The 23,425-nt window shown below is 48.3% G+C and overlaps 1 protein-coding gene across 1 annotated transcript in view; it reads right to left on the bottom strand.

Annotated features, from left to right (window-relative positions):
• Window positions 1-23,425, bottom strand: part of TOX2 (TOX high mobility group box family member 2) — a 153,815-nt gene that overhangs the window by 89,298 nt on the left and 41,092 nt on the right. The window contains exon 2 of the mRNA XM_052651226.1: window positions 3,244-3,309. Within this exon, the coding sequence (XP_052507186.1) occupies window positions 3,244-3,309 (66 nt within the window). The remainder of the gene's footprint in view (window positions 1-3,243; window positions 3,310-23,425) is intronic.

Here is a 23,425-nt window from a genome sequence, read left to right as displayed (position 1 = left end):
TCTAGACTGACCCTGTGACTTGCTTTGATCAACAGCATGTGCTAGAAGCAGTCATATGCCAGACCTCAAGAGGTCATGCAGCTATGGCTCTTGCTGCTCTGGGAACCCTTCTCCACCATGTAGACAAATTCGGTCTAGCCTGCTGGAGCAGGAGAGACCATCTGAAGTAGAAGGGAGTCCTCCATAACAATTAGCCAACAGCCTACCTGGCTGCTGACTATTGCATTTAAATGATCCTAGCCATGTCCAGAAGAGCCACCCAGCTGAACTCAACCAAACTTCCAAGCCATGGAAGCATGAATTAGATGAATATGTGTTGTTCTAAGCCACTAAATTTGGGGGGTGGGGTGTGCAAGTTATGTAGCAAAAGCTAACTGATACGCTTTAAGAAGTCTAGACTGTAACTGCTAAGTCTGCTCACGTCAAGGTTGGCTCATGCCACCATATGGGCTCTGGGAATCCTGATATCTCTTTTATAAAGTTCTAAGTTAGGGAGACTCTCTGAGCAACAGTGCCGGAGACCAGGAAGGACCCTTAGGGAGTCCAGACACATTGTTCCATTGTTGAGGAATGCACTCATTACATAAATGTTTCCTGAATGCCTCCTTTGTGCCAGGCAGTATGGCCCAATAGGAAGGCACAACAAAGAAAAAGAGAGACCAGATCCTTCCTTCAGGGAGGTCACAGTCCAGGGTGGAAATCAGATGTTAGCTAAGTCATTACTCAAATAAGCAAAAACCACAGTGACAAACGCTGTGAACTAAAAGGACGTGGTACCTCGAGAGAGAATTATGGAGAAGGGACCTACTTGGATTCGGAGCTCACAAAGAGCTCTGTAAGGAAGTGACATTTAGGCCGAAGCAAGTTGACAATAGCCTTGAGGTGGGTACGGAGCTCTCCACAAACACAGTAAGGTAACTCGGAGCTTTGAGTCCCAGCCGTGCAGATTCAAATTCCATCTCTACCGTTCCCTGGCTGAGTCAATCAACATCCTAGAGCCTCAGTTGCCTGATCTATGAAATGGGGTTAATGGTAACGTCTTACTTTTTCATGACACTTCTCAAAGCTGTCGTGAAAGCCAGTTGAAATAACCACGTTTATCTGTCCTGTAGTTCCCCTTTGAGGGACTATGCCCCTCTGCCCAAGTCTAGAGCAGACACAGAGCTCCTGAGTCTCACTTGCCCTTCTCGGTGGAAGTGCAGTACCAACCCTCTCCATTAGGGACGGAGCCAGAGCAGACTCCAGCAAAGCACAGTTCTGAGTCAGGATGTTAACAAAACGCAATCCAAAGCTGAAGCTCCAATACTTTGGCCACCTGGTGTGAAGAACTGACTCATTGGAAAAGACCCTGATGCTAGGAAAGATTGAAGGCAGGAGAAGGGGACGACAGAGGATGAGATGGTTGGATGGCATCACAAACTCAACGGACGGGAGTTTGAGTAAGCTCCAAGAGATGGTGAAGGACAGGGAAGCCTGATGTGCTGCAGTCCATGGGGTCGCAAAGAGTCGGACACGACTGAGCAACAAGAAATCGAAACACTGTGAAAGGACTCAGATAAGAGGTTCAGGAGTAAGCTCTGGCTTTTGAACTAATCACATGTCCAAGTGGCTTATGGACAGTTAAATGACTTCTGTGATTTCTTCCAAAATGGGCATTTCCAGGACTGGAGTCTTACCCACCAGTTCTTGCAGCTTGTCAGTGCAATATAAAGGCAGCTTTTCAGCAGCGTCTCTGGTGCTCACATGGTCACAGACCAGAGAAGGGGATGGCATGTGGGCCCACCAGCGCCCTGCTGCAGTGGCGGGGGTGGGGTGGGGTGGGGGTCGGGGTGGGTGTGGGCTCCAGAGTCCTGTAACAGCGTTTCCACGCCACACTGAGACACTGTCTCTTTCCTTGTCAGTAGCGTTCCCCAAGAGCTACAAGCCCATGTCTTTCTCATCTGTGTCCCCAGTAGGACCTCTCACGCAGCAGGGCACATACATATTTGTGAATATACAGACTTCTGTTTCTCCAGCTGGAAAACGTGATCCCAGCCACCCAACTGCCATAACTGCTATGATTACACAGCCAGGAGGGCACAGCAGCTCCAGGGACAGGCCTGTCTCCCAGATCCCTCATGCTTGTCAATGGCTACGAAACCCCTTCGCCCTCCATCCAGCACCCTGAGCTGCTGCCACCCAGGAGGCCCCACTGGGAAGCATCTTCCACGATCTCTGCAGGACCCTCCTTGGGGTCCCAGACTGCACTGAGGACCCTCTGTGGCATCTGAGTCTAGACTGAGGATGCTCCTGGCTGAGACAGACCTTAATTTCCAGAGGCCAGGCTGACAGTGGAAAATCTGTCCAACTGGTGTCTGGGACTCACAGGGGGCTGGACTGGGGCTAGGGCTGGTCTTCCCTGGGATGACTCAGCTCCTGTCCCCACCAAGAAAAGCTGCCCAGGAAGCCTCCACTCTCTTCCCTTTCCTCCACATCCACAACCCTCCCCAGAGCATGAGACAACTCCAGGTGGGCAGAAGAGCCCTGAACGCTGATGCATGGGTGTGAGCACCTCCACACCACCGTCTGTCCCCACGGCTGCCGTGTGGGAGTGAGAGGCAGGGCCACCAGGGACATGTGACAGGTGTATTCGTTGCTGCTGAAAATCTCCCCTCTGTGCGTGGAGAGTGCAGACAACATGTTTTGAGTTTCATCAAGTTTTCAGTGATGCCAAGAGTAGCCAGGTAGTTGATTTACAGGAAACACTATAGTCCCAGTTTGTCCATTAGAAGGAAAACTCAATCGACATTGCTTTCTAAAAAAAATCAGTTTATAGACTTGGTTCAAAAAAGCTTATAAAGGCTTGTTTTTTTCCTGTTAAACAATTATAGTCTAATTTGGAAAGTCACCAGTACAAGAACAATGACATCTATGATTTAGACAGGCCTCTTAACAATTACATGTTTTTTGTTTTTTAAATTTTTTGCTGCATGCAAGGCATCTGGGATCTTAGCTCTTCAACTGGGAACTGAACCCATGCCCCCTGCATCGGAAGTACAGAGTCTTAACCACTGGATCACCAGGGAAGTCCCTAACAATTAGATGTTATATAACATCTATAACAATTCGATATTAACAATCAATTGATATTCTTGATCATTCTGAGAGAGGACAGTAGTGGGCTATGCCTCCAGCTCTGCACCCCTGCCACCCCACCCTGGGAGCAGCTCAGCTCCAGCAGCCCAAGGGAGGCTGGGCACCCACCTGGCTGGTTGATAGGAGCTCTGGGTTTCCGTCACTCATCCCCACGTAGGCACTCTCACCATCAAACTGGAATAGAGAAACAGAGAGGCAGCTCTGATGAAAATGTTCTCCGGAAGGGCCCAGAAGCCTGAGGAGGTCAGGGGACTATAGTACTGAGGGGAAAAGACTGGAGCCCAGAGAAGCAAAGATTGAACCCAAGATGCCCAGTCTCCATTTCAGCAGAGCTCCCTCTAGGGTAGAAGGAGGTGTCCTTATTGCATGACCTCCATAGCTTGGGTTCATCACACTCAGGATACAGAGAGGAATACCTTTCTGCCCTTTACACCTTGTCCATAGATGTGACAGATGGCTTTGTCAGGTACTGAGCTCCCCATCTCGGGAAGTATGCAAATATTTCTCCTGGCCAAAATGACATCAGGCTCTCAGCTAGAGCTGGAATCCCACATGCTGGAGGGAGGCCAAGATCTCCAGAGCCCTGGGATCAGGACAGCCTGCCCCCGACCCATCCTCCAGGTACCCTTGCCCCCCAGGCCGACCCTGACCACAGGCACTGAGGACTGTGACAGAAACCAGGTACAGGAACTACAACCCTGTGTTTTGAGAAGCTGCCAAGGCTGGATTTTGGAAAATCCGTCTGCAAGAGGGAGCAGGCGTAGCTGGAGAAGCGGGGGCTCTGGAGTCGCTGGCTCCCCTTTCTCAAGATGTGTGATCTTGCACTGGAGACTACACTCCAGAGGTGCAGTGCCTCATCTATCTAAAGGGGGTGACAAGAGTAAACCTCTCTCCAGGCGACGCTGCACCGGAAAGTGCAAAGCACTTGGCTCCATTCCAGCTCCTTCACTGGAGACAAGCAATCAGGTTCTCTAGAAGCAGAGCCTGAGACCAGGATTCAAAGGTATGTGATCTTTGAGAAGGGCACTTTAGGAATAACCTGTAAGGGAGGGAGGGATCAGGATAGAGTACGGGAAGGAGCTAAGCAAGGAGGGAGCCCCAGTGGGAAGCTTGCTGTAGGCTGATCCCACCACAAGCTTGCTCGGGGCATGGATGGTACAGCAGAGTTGTTCCTGCCTGAAGCCAGGGGCGGGGCTTCTGTAACCCACATACGTCAGTCATTGGTGGTGGCTTAAGGGGCCAAAGGGAGTCATAACCTGAGAAGGGTGGCCCCCATTTGGCCAAGGACATTTTTCCAGAGAACTGTGCCAGCTGTGAGCCATTTTCAGCCTGTGCTCATCCCTGGTGGCTCAGACGGTAAAGAATCTGTCTGCAATGCAGGAGACCGGGGTTCAAACCCTGGGTCGGGAAGATCCCTTGGAGAAGGGAAAGGCAACCCACTCCAGTATTCTTGTCTGGAGAATTCCATGGGCAGAGGAGCCTGGTGGGCTACAGTCCATGGGGTCACAAAGAGTCGGACACAACTGAGCAACTAATACTTTCACAGCAGATGGGGGACAATATTGTCCAGCCGTGCTGGACAATAAAGAGATCTGGGTGCGGTACCAACAGCAGCTGTCCATTTTATTGTAATTGAAAAGAATTTTGTATTAGGTTATATTCACATGATTTAAAATTCCCAAAGTACACAAAGAGCAACAGAATGGAAAGTCGCCTGCCCCCACCTCCCAGGCATCCACTGCCCCTCTCCAGACACAATCACTGCCTCCACCAGCTTTCCATACATCCTTTCAGAGAGAGTCCCTGTATATACATTAGAGTCACTTCTTTTCTATAAATGACAATGCTCTATACACACCATTTCTCACCTTATATTTCTCCTAGCAACACATCCTGGAGAGTGTTTTATATCAGATCATAATTTTGTCTTCTGGTATGCCCCAGCATGGCTGTAACTTATATATTGAACTACTTGAGCACACGGGCAATTGAGTGGCTTCCAGGTTTGTGTGATTCTCACACTGCTCTGGTGAATATTTTTGTATATCTGTCATTTTGCACGGGTGTGAGTCTATCTGTAGGATTAGTCCGAATAATTGCTGCATCCAACTGTGGGTGCATCTGTAATTTGGATGGACATCACCAAGCGGTCCATATGGAGGCTGGAAAAGCCCACATTCCCGCAATCATCAGTTCATCCAGACCCTCTTTGCTCGGAGAGGTTTTCACAACAAACTGGCTCAGACACCAGCCTCCGATCTCGGTGGGCTCCGAAGCCCAGCATGCCTGACTCCCCTTGCCCTGCTCACCCTTGTTCATTGTTCCATCACCCCTTCACCTTCTAGCTTTCTATGTAATTTACTTATTTACCACTTTCATTGCTCACAGTTGGCTTTCCCCTATGAAAATGAAGGGCCTTTGAGGCCAAGGGGTCTTAGTCTTTCTGTACACTGATGATGCCTCCCAAATATCTAGACTAGCACCTGACATGGAATAGATACTCAATAAATGCTTGTTGAATGAATGAATGAAGCAACCACAACATCACTTGCGTTGTCTTTTACCAGGCCAACCTTTTCATCAGGGCAGTGGCATTAGGATTTATACCCAAGTGCCTTCCCAACACAGGGATGGACAGTCCTTCAGTGACTGCTGGATTCACAAAAGAAAAGGCTGTGCCATGCCTAGAGTCTGCGCATGACCCCAAATGCAGGGCTTCTTCCATCATACGGAGTTCAGGCTTCAAGTCTCTGCTCAGAAACCACCTCCTGCAAGAGGCTGCACATCATTGCTTTCATTTCCTTCGGCTGTCCCTCTAACAACCTTGATTGTCTCTACATCTGTCCTCTGCCCAGCGTGGAGCAGCGTGAAGGCTGGAACTGTGTCCTGATGGTTTCCCAAGCCCCCAACGCCCGACAAGACTGGTATCGAGGATAGGACTATGACTTGGGCAGCATAGCGACGTTCTCAACGAAAGCTCCTAGGTTCTATCTGATAGGTCACCATGGCCCTATATTTACTCTTTGATAAAAATTAGATCTTTCTAAAAATCACACATAATTGATAAGTTGTAAAAGAAGGAGGGCTTCCTTTGTGACTCAGCTGGTAAAGAATCTGCTTGCTTGCAATGCCGGAGACCTGGATTTGATCCCTGCGTTGGGAAAATCCCTTGGAGAAGGGAAAGGCTACACACTCCAGTATTCTGGCCTAGAGAATTCCATGGACTTAGCATAGTCCATGGGGTCAGGGAAATGGTGGGGGACTAAATTTTTTAAATAATTAAATAATAATTAAATATCTTTTTAAAAATTTATTTATTTTTGGTTCAGTTCAGTTTAGTTGCTCGGGTGTGTCTAACTCTTTGTGACCTCATGGACTGCAGCACACCAGGACTCCCTGTCCATCACCAACTCCCAAAGTTTATGCAAACTCATGTCCATTGCGTCAGTGATGCCATCCAACCACTTCATTCTCTGTCGTCCCCTTCTCCTCCCGCCTTCAATCTTTCCCAGCATCAGGGTCTTTTCAAATGAGTTAGTTCTTCGCATCAGGTGGCCAAAGTACTGGAGTTTCAGCTACATTAGTCCTTCCAATGAATATTCAGGACTGCTTTCCTTCAGGATGGACTGGTTGGATCTCCTTGCAGTCCAAGGGACCCTCAAGAGTTTTCTCCAGCACCACAGTTCAAAACCATCAGTTCTTCGGCACTCAGCTTTCTTTATAGTCCAACACTCACATCCATTCATGACCACTGGAAAAACCACATCCTTGACTAGACAGACCTTAGTTGGCAATGTCTCTGGTTTTTAATATGCTATCTAGGTTGGTCATAACTTTCCTTCCAAGGAGTAAGCGTCTTTTAATTTCATGGCTGCAATCACCATCTACAGTGATTTTGGAGCCCAGAAAAATAGTCAGCCACTGTTTCCACTGTTTCCCAATCTATTTGCCATGAAGTGATGGGACCGGATGCCATGATCTTCATTTTCTGAATGTTGAGCTTTAAGCCAACTTTTTCACTCTCCTCTCTCACTTTCATCAAGAGGCTCTTTAGTTCTTCTTCACTTTCTGCCATAAGGGTGGTGTCATCTGCATATCTGAGGTTATTGATATTTCTCCCGGCAATTTTGATTCCAGCTTGTGCTTCATCCAGCCCAGTGTTTCTCATGATGTATTCTACATATAAGTTAAATAAGCAGGGTGGCAATATACAGCCTTGACGTACTCCATTCCCTATTTGGAAGCAGCCTGTTGTTCCATGTCCGGTTCTAACTGTTACTTCCTGATCTGTATACAGATTTCTCAGGAGGCAGGTCAGGTGGTCTGGTATTCCCAGCTCTTTCAGAATTTTCCACAGTTTGTGGTGATCCACACAGTTAAGGGCTTTAGCATAGTCAATAAAGCAGAAATAGATGTTTTTTCTGGAACTCTCTTGCTTTTTCGATGATCCAGCGGATGTTGGCAATTTGATCTCTGGTTCCTCTGCCTTTTCTAAAACTGGCTTGAACATCTGGAAGTTCACAGTTCACATATTGTTGAAGCCTGGCTTGGAGAATTTGCTAGCGTGTGAGATGAGTGCAGTTGTGCAGTAGTTTGAGCATTCTTTGGCACTGCCTTTCTTTGGGATAGTTTTGGTTGGGTGGGTCTTTGTTGCTGGGCTTTCTCTAGTTGCAGCATGCAGGGGCTACTCTCTAGGTGCAGTGCACAGGCTTCTCATTGCAGTGGTTTCTCTTGTCGCAGAGCATGGCCTCAGGCAAGCGGGTTTCAGTATTTGTGGCACATAGGCCCCAGAATGCAGTGCACGGGCTTAGTCAACCCACGGCCTGTGGAATCTTCCCAGAAAGTGAAAGTGAAAGTGAAGTCACTCAGTTGTGCCCGACCCTTTGCGACCTCATGGGTAGTAGCCTGCACCGAGCTCCTCCATCCATGGGATTTTCAAGGCAAGAGTACTGGAGTGGGTTGCCATTTCCTTCTCCAGGGTATCTTCCCAACCCAGGGATCGAACCCAGGTCTCTCACATTGTAGACAGACGCTTTACTGTCTGAGCCACCAGGGAAGTCCTTGTTCCCCGTATTGGCAAGTGTACACTAAGCCACTAGGGAAGTCTGAGGGGACTAAATTTAACAAGGTATTTGAAACATTCTATAAAGCAAAAGTCATCAAATAGTATGGTGTATGTTAAAGATACAGGAGATATCTTTTAATGTATGTTAAAAGATATGCCCCCAAACTCTGTGTAATATCCAATTTATTAACTCCTGGCTAGAACAGAGCCACCCTGGTCTGCTCTCTCTCCCCACCCCAACCCTGCTCCCCAACATGCACAGCAGGCGATGAACAAATACTTGGTGAGTGTTTGTTCACTGGGTGAATGAATGAATATACTTGGCACCGAGCAAAATGCTTTCCATAAAAGAACTCATTTAGCTTTTTCAACAACCAACATTTTGGGCTTCCCTGCCCAATGCAGGAGACTCCGGTTCGATCTCTGGGTGGGGAAGATCCCCTGGAGAAGGAAATGGCAACCCACTCCAGCATTCTTGCCTGGAGAATCCCATGGACAGAGGAGCCTAGTGGGCTACAGTCCATGGAGTTGCAAAGAGTCAGACACAACTGAGCAACTAAAACAACAACAGCAACCAATGTGTCAAACCGTGGAAATAAGCTGAGAAGATAAACAGTTGTCCAAGATCACACAGTTCGGGAGGTGCTGCACAGCAGTGGTCTGTCTGCTTCTTGGGCTTGGTCTCTCCCACGAGCATATAAGCTCCTTGGCAGCAGGAATCACGGCCTGGCTGCAGCCCCCCTCCCCAGACATAACCAATCATTCTTCAGGGCCTGGCACATAATAGGGATCTGATGAGTATGTGTTTGTGGTTCATGCAGGGAGGACCTACCTGCAGTGAGCAGTGGGGAACGACACTGCTGGGAAGAGCAGCAGGGATCCTGGATGTTGAGGTGTGTGTGCCAAGGGTTGGGCAGGGGATTCCCATGAGGTCATCAGAGTCCCCTCAAGTGGGCTTATTCACTTGTCCTTTATTCAAACAAGAAAGAGCAGCCACGTGGCAGAGTAAAGCTTGCTTCCTGCTTCAAGGAAAATCTGAGAATTTGGCAGGGCTGGGTCAGCCTCTGCTGGGTTCCCCACTGGGTGCTTTGCACGGTGCCCTGGAGCACAGGATTCAGGACTGGCTACTGAGCAGCTGTGAAGAGAGGGCCCCAAGTTGGTGGTTTGGGGGCTCTGTTCTTTGCCCGCCTCTGTCCAGTGTTCCACCACCTCTGAGCCCTTGTAGGGGAAAGGAAGGAGGGGAGGGGCCTCTGAAACCTCCCCGGTTTCCCTGGCTTGGCCCCTAGGGCAAAGGGGAGAAGTCACAGAGCCTGGACACAGCAGAGCCACCTCCTCCACGTGCACAGAAAAGCTCCAAAGCACCCGCATGGATGCCCAGCGTACAGCAGTGATGCTGCGTGAGTTCATGGACACACAGGTAAGTGACGCATGCACTGTACCCAAGCATGGCGACCACACGTGCAACACAAACTGGCAGGGGCCCACCTCACACAACAGAGTGTTCAAGACAGCACTCAGTTACACATGCACCCCAAGCATGGGCAACACCAACCGTCACAGACAAAGGTGTCCAGGGCACAAGCACGCGTGCACACGGCACAGACCCTTCACGTGACTGGTACACAACACCTGGAGTCTGCTCACAGGGGAGGGAGGGGATGCCCAGGCGTGAATAAATACACCACCCATCTGCGACTGAATCCGTGTATAACTCACAGAAATGTGCACACAAACAGATGACATGAGCGTGTAGACACACACACAGACACCCAAGAATTAAATTCTGTGCACATTTCAGCTTCTCGATCCTTCAGTCAAAAATCTTTTTTCACATCACACAACCTTCTGCACACTTTAAAACATGAGAAAAAAAATGTGTGTGTATGGGAGGGTGGGGGACAAGGGCCTAAGAATTTCCATGAAACGCCAGGAGAACATCTCTTACCACTGACTGGAATAGATTAATTTTCCCCATTTCATATTCTAATTATAATTCCTTTTCCCACCGCCATCTTCAGTCGTCATTACAGCTGGAAGATTGTTCTGCAAAAGCCAGCCCTTCATCTTCTCTTCCCAAGAGTTTTGTCATGGAAATGAGTTTGGGAATCTGAAAGAATCCACATTTTTGCAAACAGCGAATGTGTCAGGATAACCCTTTCATGACGGCCACCAAGAAGAGGCTTCTGAAGGGTCTGTCTCTCCTCAAAACGTGTGGTCCCCTTGGTCAGAGGGGTAGCCGGCCCTCAAATCCAACAGCCACTCCCCACACACTCCAAGAAAAGGATACATCCCTTTTCTATCTTTAAGCAAACTTAGCAAATAGGTAGGCAAGGTGAAAGGCAAGACGCTCTGATTTTTGCAAGTCAGATGATGCCAGCTCCATCTGTGAAAACTCGGGCAAGCTCTGCAACTGCCTGAAGCCTCAGTTTCCTTATTCTTAAGACCCACAGAGCCACTGATTCATAGTAGGTGTAAATTAAATATCTGTGGAATGGACAAATGTGATAACTGCGTAGATGGATGGATGGAAGGGAGGGAGGGACTGAAGGATGGGATGATGGATGGATAAATGGATGGATAAGTGGATGATGGATGGTACAAGTCAGCACAGTTCCACAGCAATGTAAAGTAAGCCACAAGTGTAATATAAAATTTTCTAGTAGCCACAGTTTAAAAAGCAAGTATAAACAGGTGGAATTAATTTTAAAGACATTTTATTTAACCCAATATATTCACATTATGACCAATACAAAAAATTTGTAAATAAGATGGCTTACCATCTATTTTTTTGGTACTGTCTTTGAAATCCAGTGTGTATTTTACCTTCCACTATGGCTCAGTTTAGACTTAGCCACATTCTGTGTGCTCAAAAGTCACCAGTGGCTGGTGGTAAATAGAGACGTAAATAGTTGGGATGGGTAAGGTGAGTGGATGGATGGTGGGGAGGTATATGGGTGGGATGAATGAATGGATGGATGGTCAGGGGAGATGAGTGGTTTAGGGAATGAATGGAACAGATGGGCCAGCAGGTGGACAAAGAGATGACTCAAGGGTCAGATAGATGGAATTAGAAGGTGGGATGAATGGATGGATGGGCAGATGAGTGACTGAGATGAGAGGGATGAGAGACAGATGAATGAACTGGGATGGGTGAGTGAGTATGAAGAGACAGGTAATGGGAAGATGCTTGGGATGGTGAGTGATATAAACAAGGAGATGATTGGCATGGGTGAGTGAGATGCCTGGGTTGACGGACTGGGTTGAACAGGTGGGTGGGATAGATAAGTCTGGTATTTCCTCCTCTATTCACACTTGCTTTGGACAATGAGCTTGAGCAAGCTCCAGGAGTTGGTGATGGACAGGGAAGCCTGACATGCTGCAGTCCACGGGGTCACAAAGACTCAGACCCGATTGAGTAAGTGAACTGAACTCAGCTGATGGCTTCTTAGGGTGGCCACGTGTCACCGACTCTCAGACACTCATCTTCAGCCAAGCTGTCTCCAGATTCCAATGCACAGTTTACCCCTGAATGTTTCCCCATTCAGTTCACGCACACCTCAAATTCAACCCACCCAACACTGAACACATGACACATGGATGAGCCTGCGCTTTCTCTGGCGGTTGGCCATCATGAAAGATGTCACCTTCTACAGAGTTCCCCTGGGGTGACTCTGGACCCCTTCCATCCTACATCCTCCTGATCCAATCTCCAGCAGAAGTCTTCTGCTCAGCTTCCTCCCACCCAATCCATCTTCCTTCCACCCTGGCTATCACTAGCAATCTTGTGGTAATCATTTCACTGCTCAGATCAAAACCTTGCAGTGACCCCACATCACTAGCTCTGGCATACGGGACCCTCCATGATAACCAGCCCTTAGCCTCGGCTTCCATTAAGGCTGCAGAAACCCCCAGAACCTTGAAGCTTGCATATGTTTCCCCATCGTCAGCCTGGAGCAACCTCCTCCTCCCTTTCTCTACCCACTGAAATCCAACTCTTTCTAGGTGTTGTTGGTTTTTTTTTTCTGGCTACACACTCCAACCTTAACCAGTGCGGCTTGCTTCTATCAACCCATATTCTTGGGCCCAATTTTAAAGTCCCCATCTCAAGTCAGCTTTGGACTTAATTCATATTCCCTGTATGGTGTGACATCCTGGTCAACAGCATTGATTCTTGAATAGAAGTATTGGTTCCAACACTTTCCAGCTGTGTGTAACCTTGGATTTAACTTCTCCTTGCCTCAGTTTCATCACCTGTAAAATGGTAATGATGGCAGTTAATTATTACTGCCTTAAAAAGTTTTTTATATGTGTTATCATATATTAGGTACGAGCTATGGTCATGTATGGATGTGAGAGTTGGACTGTGAAGAAAGCTGAGCACTGAAGAATTGATGCTTTTGAACTGTGGTGTTGGAGAAGACTCTTGAGAGTCCCTTGGACTGCAAGGAGATCCAACCAGTCCATCCTAAAGGAGATCAGTCCTGGGTGTTCATTGGAAGGACTGATGCTAAAGCTGAAACTCCAATACTTTGGCCACCTCATGTGAAGAGTTGACTCATTGGAAAAGACCCTGACGCTGGGAGGGATTGGGGTCAGGAGGAGAAGGGGACGACAGAGGATGAGATGGCTGGATGGCATTACCGACTTGATGGACATGAGTTTGGGTAAACTCTGGGAGTTGGTGATGGACAGGGAGGCCTGGCGTGCTGCGATTCATGGGGTCACAAAGAGTCAGACACGACTGAGCGACTGAATTGAACTGAACAGAACTGATGAATACTCTGTAACATAATACTTCATAATGGTGATAACTTCTGACAAGTGTTTAACAAATGTTATCTTTTATTATTATGTGCTAGATTATTATTCCTGCATCAGCCCCAACAGCCCTCAGTCTCACAGAGAACCATGTCTCCTGTGCCACAGAGGCCATCAGATGTCCCCTCAACTCTCTCCCCTCCCCTACTTTATTAACATCACATCCCTCCTGACATCCTTTCCTTTAGTCTAAATAGGTGAAGTGTCTCCCTTCTGTTCAAGGTGAGCGCCTGCACTTTGACCTTATCCCCCTCATGTCTTCCTCTCATTGACTCCCACTCATGGTCTTAGGTCTAAGACCTAATTTACATGTGCTGAGGCAAAATGAAATCAGTCAATGCCCTTATATCAGGTACCAAGCACCTACAATGTACTGAGTAACACGTCTCCCAACATCAAGGGTTTATGATAAACAAAGCTTGTCATGGGGCCCTGAAAAGAGGTAACAGCAAAGGAATTCTGAGGTCACAGAAGGGGCAACAGTCATTGTTCATTGATAGTATCTAGTGATTGTCTGTTATGTGCCTGGCATTGCACAGATACCAGGCTTACTATAACAGTAATGACACAGCCCCTAAGGAGTCCCCAGTCCTTTGGAGAAGCTTGGGCGAATAACATGTTCCTATTCCCCAAACCTGAGAAATGAACACAGGCCATTCTTTGGCCACTGTCTCATGACAGGAGCAAATAAAAACTTTGTCTGAAAGCTTGTCCTAATTGGTCGGTGACAGTTTTGCACCCACCCATCCTCTGAAAGTCAAGAGATCAATTAACAGTCTCACTACCATAGCTACACGTCCACAGGTAGGGGTCAGCCTATCTCAAGAAAGTCCCCTATCCCAGGACTCCATGCTTCCTCAAACCCTACAAAACTCAGCTCTTGCTTGATTTGGACAGACTAACTTTGCAAGGTACAGCAATGAATTCAGCATCTTGTTTCTGATATTGAATGGCAGCCTCATCCTTGACAAATGTGACATGGTAGGATAAAGTTATCATAGAAGAATGGAAGACGAGAGAAGGGTCTTTCAAGAGAAATCTTCTGCAAAGGGTAGCCTGGAAGCCCCATGATGGAGAACACACAGGAGTTGGCCAGGCAAAGAGCAGGGAACATGACATCAGAGGCTGCTGGGAGCACAGGGCAGTGGGTACCTACTCTATTCCAGACCTCCTCCCAGAGCCATGCCTGGTCATCTCATTGGAAAGCCTAGAATTCCCAAGGCTGCATGACCAGCCCCACTGTAGAGGTGAGCAAGGCAATGCTCAAACTGGTTGGTAGCTTGCGCATAGCTCTCCAATCAGTTCCGAATCTACCCTCGATTCTAGGTACCAAAGCAACAGTTGTTGTGTACAAGTTGCTGACCCTCCCCTCTGCACAGAGACACACATCAAAGACCAAAGATGCACAGTCCTCAACCCGGCCAGTTGCAGACACCAAGAGCTGTGCCTCATGGAGATCTAAAGAGGAAACAATCAAAGCAGCCTACACGGCTCCCGCCTGCCCCCACACCAGGCCGTGAGAACACTTGTTCCGCCTAGATAAAACACAGTTCAAAAGCAGCGAGGCAGCAAATGCGGCAGCTGCACCCTGGGTCCCGCCGAGAGTGCGGTTTTATGTGGAAGTCTCACAGAGAGATACACCTCGGAGCAGGGAGGTGGTGGAGGAGGGGCAGAGAGGCCCTGCAGAGATGCAGCTGGACAGGGAGAGGGCCTTGGGCTCAACTCCGACCAGATCGCATACGCTCAAGTCCAGGCCCACCATCTCTTATTGAAGGATGATGGCACCATGGATACAAACATGGGCTCGGATGCCAAGCTGCCTGGGTCCAAATCTGCTGGCTTTTCAAGCTGTGCAACTTTTAAACTAAGTTATTATGTCTCTGTTTCCTCATCTAGAAAACATGTATGACTATCATTTGGATTAAATAAATTAATTTCTGTGCTTAGAACATTGCCTGGTACAGAGAAAGCACTCAACATTGTTAGCTATTACACACACACACACACACACACACACACATATATATATATATAACTTATAAGGTAATATTATATTACTTACATTGTTTATTTCTTACAACAACCCTTCAGTTCAGTTCAGTCGCTTGGTCGTTTCCGACTCTTTTCGACCCATGAATCACAGCATACCAGGCCTCCCTGTCCATCACCAACTCCCAGAGTTTACCCAAACTCATGTCCATCGAGTCAGTGATACCATCCAGCCATCTCATCCTCTGTCGTCCCCTTCTCCTCCTGTCCCCAAGCCCTCCCAGCATCAGGGTCTTTTCCAATGAGTCAACTCTTCACATGAGGTGGCCAAAGTATTGGAGTGTCAGCTTTAGCATCAGTCCTTCCAGTGAACACCCAGGCCTGATCTCCTTTAGGATGGACTGGTTGGATCTCCTTGCAGTCCAAGGGACTCTCAAGAGTCTTCTCCAACACCACAGTTCAAAAGCATCAATTCTTTGGTGCTCAGCTTTTTTCACAGTCCAACTCTCACATCCATATATGACCACTGGAAAAACCATAGCCTTGACTAGATGGACCTTTGTTGGCAAAGTAATGTCTCTGCTTTTTAATATGCTCACTTTCACTTTTCACTTTCATGCACTGGAGAAGGAAATGGCAACCCACTCCAGTGTTCTTGCCTGGAGAATCCCAGGGATGGGGGAGCCTGGTGGGCTGCCGTCTATGGGGTTGCACAGAGTTGGACACGACTGAAGCGACTTAGCAACAGCAGAAGCAGCAGGTTAGTCATAACTTTCCTTCCAAGGAGTAAGCGTCTTTTAATTTCATGGCTGCAATCACCATCTGCAGTGATTTTGGGACCCCCCCCAAAAATAAAGTCTGACACTGTTTCCACTGTTTCCCCATCTATTTCCCATGAAGTGATGGGAAATATAATTGCTTCTCTTCTGTAGATGAAGAAAATGAATGGGGTTTCATGCGAACCTGTGAGGTCTCAAGCGGGATTCTTTCCTGCCTGCCATATGTAATTTGGTGCCTGCCTGTCATATATAATTTGAAATAAAATTTGCAAACTAGAATCTTTGTCTAATGGGGTTTGTTTTTCCCATGATGATGACTTTCCTGCTTTGTTCCTGAATGTCAAACATCAGTTTCTCTCCAAAGAAAAAAGCTTTTCTCCTTATCAGTCCTTTGTACATTCTTATTCTGCCCACCAAGAAATCCAGGGCTCAGAGGCCCAGAGAGGTTAGGGGATCTACCCAAAGCCACACAGCCAACAAGGGCCCAATCTGATTTCTGTATTCCAGGCTGCTGAACCCCCAAAGCCCACACTGGCTTCCTACCCCCACAGTTTCTAAGCTGAGTGAACCAGAGCAGGTGACCTCATGACCCTGGGCCAGGGACTTTGTCTACCAGGAAGGAGAGACTATGCCTTGGATATGGCCTGCTGAGGGGCTGGGAGTCTCTAGAGCAAGTTTGGTGCTGCGGTCACTGCAGGAACCACCTCCCCACGGCTAAAAAGAGTCACGTAGGATGGTGCCATCTGTTTTATCAATAAAAACTATCAGGAGGTACTGAGAAAAGACAGTGATCAATACAACTTTGGTGGCAGAGTGCGCAACCAGGCACTTGGCTCCTCTGGCAGATAAGAGTTGTTGCCCCATTTTACAGACAGGGAAGTAGGGCCTTCCTAACCGGCCCTAACCTCGCTTTTTCTAGACCTGGGCTATAACAGTGCAGTGGTCCATGAGCGCTTGGAATGTGATTGGTCCAAACTGAGAGGTGTTTATGTGTAAAACACACATCAGGTCTCAAAGACAATAGCAAAAAAGACATTAAAGATGTCTCATCAATATATTTATATAGATTACATGCTGAAATGATAACATTTTGGGTATGTGGGGTTAACTAAAATATTTTATTAAAATTAATTTCAGCTGCTTCTTTTCCTTTTTAAAATATGACTACTAAAAAATTGAAGTTATATAGGCGGTATGCATAATATTTCTATTGGACAGTGCTGGTCAAGATGCTGTCCCAGCCACTACAGTTTTAGACTCAGAACCTTAGAGACAGCAACAGCTGAATCCATTTCTCCACTCAGAAATGGGGAAACTGAGACCCATAGAGGGAGAGTGATGTTTAAGGCAAGAGGCTGGCACAGAGGCATTCATTCACTCAACAAATGTTGTTCACTTGCTAAGTCACGTCCAACTCTTTTTGACCCCATGGACCACAGCATGCCAGGCTCCCCTGTCCTCCACTAACTCCTAGAGTTTGTTCATATTCATGTTCGTTGACTTGGTGATCCAACCATCTCATCCTCTGTCGTCCCCTTCTCCTCCTGCCTTCAATCTTTCCCAGCATCAGGGTCTTTTCCAATGAGTTGGCTCTTTGCATCAGATGGCCAAAGTATTGGAGCTTCAGCTTCAGTCCCTCGAATGAATTGTCAGGGTTTATTTCCTTTAGAATTGACTGGTTTGATCTCTTTGTTGTCCAGGGAACTCTCAAGAGTCTTCTCTAGCACCATAGTTTGAAAGCATCAATTCTTTGGTGCTCAGCCTTCTTTTTGGTCCAACTCTCAATCTGTACATGACTACTAGAAAACCCTTAGCTTTGACTATATGGACCTTTGTCGGCAAAATATCTTTGCTTTTAACATGCTCTCTAGGTTTTCATAGCTTTCCTTCCAAGGAGCAACTGCCTTTTAATTTCGTGGCTGCAGTCACCATCCACAGTGAGTTCTGGGATACAACAGAGGACAAAATGTGGACCCACACTCCAGACCAGAGGTGACAAGGCGATGATGCAGGTTTCCTTGCCTGGCCCAAGACCCCTAGGGTAGCCAGGGTAGCCAGACTTGCATCAACCCCTCAGTTCCTCATTGTCAGCTCAGACCACAGAGCTCAGCAATGGGAAGACACAAGAAAACTCCAGCTCCAACCCAGAGCAGGTCCACCTCAAAGACCCCTACTGAGCACCCCCAGCAGCTGCCAAGACAACTTGATGGACAGAGTGGCTCAGTGGGCACAGCCTGGCCGCCTGTCAGGCCTGTGATTCTACCCCTGGTGGTAACTTACACACTGTCTGCGTTACTGCAGATTTATGGCAAAAATTATCCTCTCTCTCAGCTCCATTTAAAGCCATTTGGAGCTCGCTCCCATCCTCGATTATAAATCTAATTGCACATTCCAAACAGACAAGCACTCATTAAGCTTTAATTATGCACATGTTGTTTTCAACAAACATTTTCATTTGGCCGCTGTGAGGGGGAATGGTTCCCAGGGGGCTGTCAGTGCTGCCTGTGGCTAGAGGGAGCTGGGGCCCGAGAAGTGGGTCAGGGTGGGGTCCAATGGGGACGTCCAAGAGCAGGGCCAGGACCCCATCAGACCTGGCTCATGACCTTGATGACAGGACAGATAAGGACCCTGTCTGGTTCTGTGCAGGTGACTCTCCTTCAAGGTCCATCTTCCCCATGGTGGGGGGAAAATCAAAACGCTTTACCATGGCATTCAAAGCACTTAAGCACCCGAGTCCTGCCAGCCTGACCATTGAGGCTGGCCTCTCATCCCTCTCTCACATTCTTCCCTTGCTCTTTTGGAGATGTGTGGACCTCCCGGCATGGACCATGCTTTCCCTCCCTCTTGGCCTCTGCGGCTCTGAACTCTCCACCTGAATCTCCCCTCTCAATCTGTTCCCTGTTGGCAGCTCCCTTTCACTCCCACACTGTCCCTTCCAGGAAGCCATTGCTGATACCCATTCCTGGATCAGGCTGGCTGCCCCTCTGCTGGGAGAAAGCTATGGAAGCATTTATTGGACCCTGATGCTGTAACTGGGTTTCCCTGGTGTCTCAGATGGTAAAGAATCTGCCTGTAATGTGGGAGACCTGGGTTTGATCCCTGCATTGGGAAGATCCTCTGGAGAAGGAAATGGCAACCCACTCTAGTACTCTTGCCTGGGAAACCCCATGGACAGAGAAGCCTGGCGGGATACAGTCCATGGGGTCACAAAAAGTCAGACACGATTCACCGATTAAACAACAATGCTGTAACCAACTGCCACATGTCTGGCTCGTAAGACCAGCCTGTCCTACTATTTCCCCATAGCACCCTCTGCTCCAAGGGCTGGGAGGAGAGGCACCTACTCATTGTGCGGCCTTGAACAAGGCCTTCTTCTCTCTGGGCCTCAGTTTCCCCACTGGGACATGGAGGGTTTGAATGGGTGAGGCTCTCTGGGCCCCTTGCAGTGCAGTCAGTTTTAAGTTTCATGGTTTGTCCAGGAGCTAAGAGCTTTCTCTTCCCTACCTGAAGAGTGGTCCTGAAGCCACCGACCCCCATTCAAAGGTTCAGCCAGGACCCTGGGAGCAGAGGGAGCCTGCCAAGCCAAGTATGGAGTGGGCAAAGGGTGCCCACCCAGAGATGGGGACCAGGGGTGGTGGAGAACTCTGAGGCCACGCCTCGAAGAGCTTCTGGAAAAACAAGGGAAATAAATGCTTGCTTTAAAATGCATATCAAGCTCCATTCACAACTGATGATGAACTGATGTTTTAGGGCAAGTTCCGTGGAAACAGACTCAGAGTCAAATCTGCCAGCTGGATGTTTACTGGGGAACACCATAGAAGAGCAAGGGAAGCTGGTGGGCAGAGAGCAAGTTGAACTGTGATGCAGTCAAAAACAGAGGCTTCAGTCTGTCCCAAGGAGACTCTGGAGCTGGGATGGCTCTGCAAAGATGAGAGGCAGAGCCAGCCACTGGGTCCAGGTTGCGGCAGAGAAGGGTGTTTGATAAACTTGGACAAGGCTCCTCCTTCCACCAAAGGCAATTAATACCCAGAGAGAGACTCGACTGTGAGTAGCAGTAGCCGCCACTCCTCACAGCTGGCAGGATAAGCATCTTAGTCGGGAAGGGATCTGGGTGATTTACAACAGTTTCCACTACATCTATGATCATCTGTTCATTGTAACTAAACTGTGTGACATTTACAGCCTGCTTAATATGTCAGTGAAAGTGAAAGTGTTAGTTGCTCAGTCGTGTCCAACTCTTTGCGACCCCGTGGACTGTAGCCCACCGGGCTCCTCTGTCCACGGAATTCTTCAGGCAAGAACACTGGAGTGGTTAGCCATTCTATTTGGGAGTTTTTAACTCATATAATCCTTACAACAACCCTGCAAGGTGAGCTGCTAATTGGAGTAAAATTGCTTTACAATGTTGTGTTAGCTTCTGCTGCACAACAGAGTGAATCAGCTATCTGTATACATATATCCCCCCTCCTTCTTGCACCTCCCTCCCACCCCCTCCCACTGAGTTACCACTTCTAAGGCTCCCATTTTACAGATGAGGAAACTGAGGTCAAGTGAGGTTAAGCAGCTTGCCCAAGGCCACATGGCTAGTAAGCGGTGGGAGTCAGGACTCAAAAGTCAGAATGTCCACCTCCAGAGCCCGTGCTCACGACTGGGCTGGGCTACTTCCACGGCCTTGGCTGCTACTCACAAAGGCACAGAGCTACCTGCCTCCAGCCTGCTGCCCAGAGGCTGGGCTGCGGTCAGCAGTCTAGAGCCTCAGGCTGCCCAGAGCGGCCAGTATTTGTGCCTGACAATTATCCATCATCTGAGTGGTTGGGAACAAGTCCCAAAACTGATCCTTGCCAAAGACGATTAACTAAAAGCCACATGAGCATACGTCGGGGGGAGGAGGGGGACTGTGGCATGGGGACGGGTGGGAGTGAGTGTGACTGAGACAATGAGAAGCAGATGATTTGGAAGATATTTTCTCCCCAGCGCTACAAAACAAGCCCTCAATCATGCCACAAAGGGCTGGTATTGTTGGAAGGGAACTATGTCAACGACAGCGTTCAGTCGTGGGGCGGTTAAAAAGAAAAGAAAAGAAAGGAAAAGAAAAAAATATCTTTTGAAATTGTGATTTGACCTAGAAAGGTTTTTTAGGTCACCTGAACTTGGCACTGATGCCTCTAACCCCAAAACCTAACACAGACAAAGTACCAAGTTCACTTCCTTTCGTCAGTGCCAGATAACCCAGGAAATGATTTATATAAACACTGCTGCTGTATTTTTTAGTGTATGAAAATCAGCCCTCGGACTTAGGAGCCGGGAGGACAGTGGAGCTGGGCAGTTTTGGAAGCGCAGGCTCTGCACTTGGTCGCTGTGTGGCTAGGACAGGGACCTCGGTTCTGATTCTCGTATGTCTCCCCTGTGAAACGGGAATGAGACTGGCAGGACTGTGTGTCTGCCTGGCAGTGTGTGGGCACCCTGATGCCCGAGAGAGGCTAGACCCTTCTGTCACTCCTGCCACCTGCCTAGGCTGAGGGCCACCCTCTGCTCTTGACTATGGGACTCCTATGCCCCAGGTCTGGACTCTCCCTGGGGACCTTGTAACACAGAAGCCAGAAAGGCAGTTAGAAGCAGCTGGAATCTCTGTCTTAACAGGGCTTTTCTCCCTAGACTCAGGGAGGGAGAGCAAACCCCATTCCAAGGCGGAGCACATGCCAATGAGTTCTCCCAAATTCATCCCCACTATCAGGCCACCCAGTCGGAGATACATTATAGAACCTCAGGACTGACAGGCTCTCAGACCTTCTCATTATCCCTCTGGGGAAAACTGAGGCTGGTAGATGGCCCCCAGTCGCTGGCAACAGCATGCCAACAGTTGCAATCACCACATTCCTAGGGTCTCTGATCCTATGTTCCCCCCAAATGACAAACTTATCCTGGTTACCCTCAAAATTCAAGGTGGTATCAGCATACCCAAATTCCCCAACCCCCAATCTGAGAATCTATAATGTACTGGCCATTGCCAGGCTCTGAGGGTACCAGGGACACAGAAACGATCCCCAGGGAAGGTTGGGTTCCAGAGGCAGTACAGACACCAGCACTGATGACAGATGGAGTGATGAGGTAGACACAGGTAGAGACAGGCCAGGTGAGTCAGCTGATACACACCTGCCAGGTAGAGGAGCCACAGGATCAGAGAGCTGGGACGTGAGGCCGCTGGGAGGGTGAGAACGCTGTGTGTGTGTGTGTGTGTGTGTGTGTGTGTGTGTGTGTGTGTGTGTGTGTGTGTGTAGCTGTGAGGTCAGCTATACAGGGCAGAGTGCATGGGAGGACTCAATTCACTGAAAAACAACAGTGAGTGTTTGAAACAATATTCCTAGAGAAGAGTAATGGGGGGTGGGAGTGCCATCTAGTTTGGCCAGAGATAAAATATTCTGTGAAGCAACAGGGAAATAAACAGTTAAATAATTAAAGCAGTGGGGCAGGGATGTCAAAGGAGAACTTCATATCAATGAAACAGAAAAAAAGTGCAGAATCAGACCCAAGTCTGTATGGAAACACATTACATTATGGTTACAGAGGGCACTTACTCTGCGCCAGGCACAGCATGGAGTGCTTTACCTAGGATATTTCAGACAGCCTTTGCAAGGAGCCTGAGCCTGTAAGGGAGATGCTACGACTCCCTTTTTACAGAGGAGAAAAGCTCCATGTAAGCAGAGTGCTCAAGGTTACACGGCTACAAAGTGACAAAATCAGAACCTTAACTCTGCTAGCTCCTGCCCATAACAGCCACTCTATTTTGCCTCTCCTTTTGGAAACAAAGAGACAAAGACCAATTATTTCATGAACAGAATGAGGGGTTATCCTGTTCCCACTTAGGAACACTGGACTAGATACCCATCGCAAGCCATCCACCAACATGTCCTGAGAACAGATTCTAGAGTTAAGTATAAAAAGTCACGTTACAGGGAAATATCAGAAAACAGAAAGAATGCTTATCAGATCTCTGGCGGCAGGATAACTTCCTCAGTCCTCAAAGCAATCACGGAGGGAGGGAGATTGACAGATTCAAATATATACGCATTCCTATCTTCTGTAGAGGGAAGCATAATAAAATCAAAATGAAAAGGACATCAGCACCAACTATGAGACAGTTAATGTATACGACGCAGAAACGGCGTAGTCAAATTAAAGAGACAGCAAGGTCCCGACAGACAAAAAGACACAAGAACGAACAGGAACGTCACACAGGAGGCAGTCTAGCAAGAGAAGTACATAGGGAAAAACCGTGCGCTTGATTCTGTGGACATGGGAGAAATGTACATGAAACACACCTACTGTAATGAAACTGGGATACTTTCCACCTTGCTGCCGTGGAAAGCAGCTTCCAGCCTACTGGAAAGGAACACGGCAGCCACCCCCAGGCAGAGAGCCAGCGGGAAGCAGGGTAGATGAATGCCCGAGACCCCTGCCGGCTGCCTCAAGAGTCACCCCCTCACCACGCTGCCTATTTGTCTCAAGTTCACCGAGTCTTCCTGGAAGCAGCTTCTGTTCTCCACGCCGGGGATGGTATCAGTGATGGACAGGCCACAGTCTTTGCCCTTCTGAGCATCTGGTGTAGCGAAGAGGAAGGACCAGCCATTATGAACGGGTG

The sequence above is a fragment of the Budorcas taxicolor genome, chromosome 13, assembly GCF_023091745.1.
Source record: "Budorcas taxicolor isolate Tak-1 chromosome 13, Takin1.1, whole genome shotgun sequence".
NCBI classification, from domain to species: domain Eukaryota; kingdom Metazoa; phylum Chordata; class Mammalia; order Artiodactyla; family Bovidae; genus Budorcas; species Budorcas taxicolor.
Note: the sequence above shows the minus strand (reverse complement) of the source record. Positions and strands in the feature narration are given on the sequence as shown.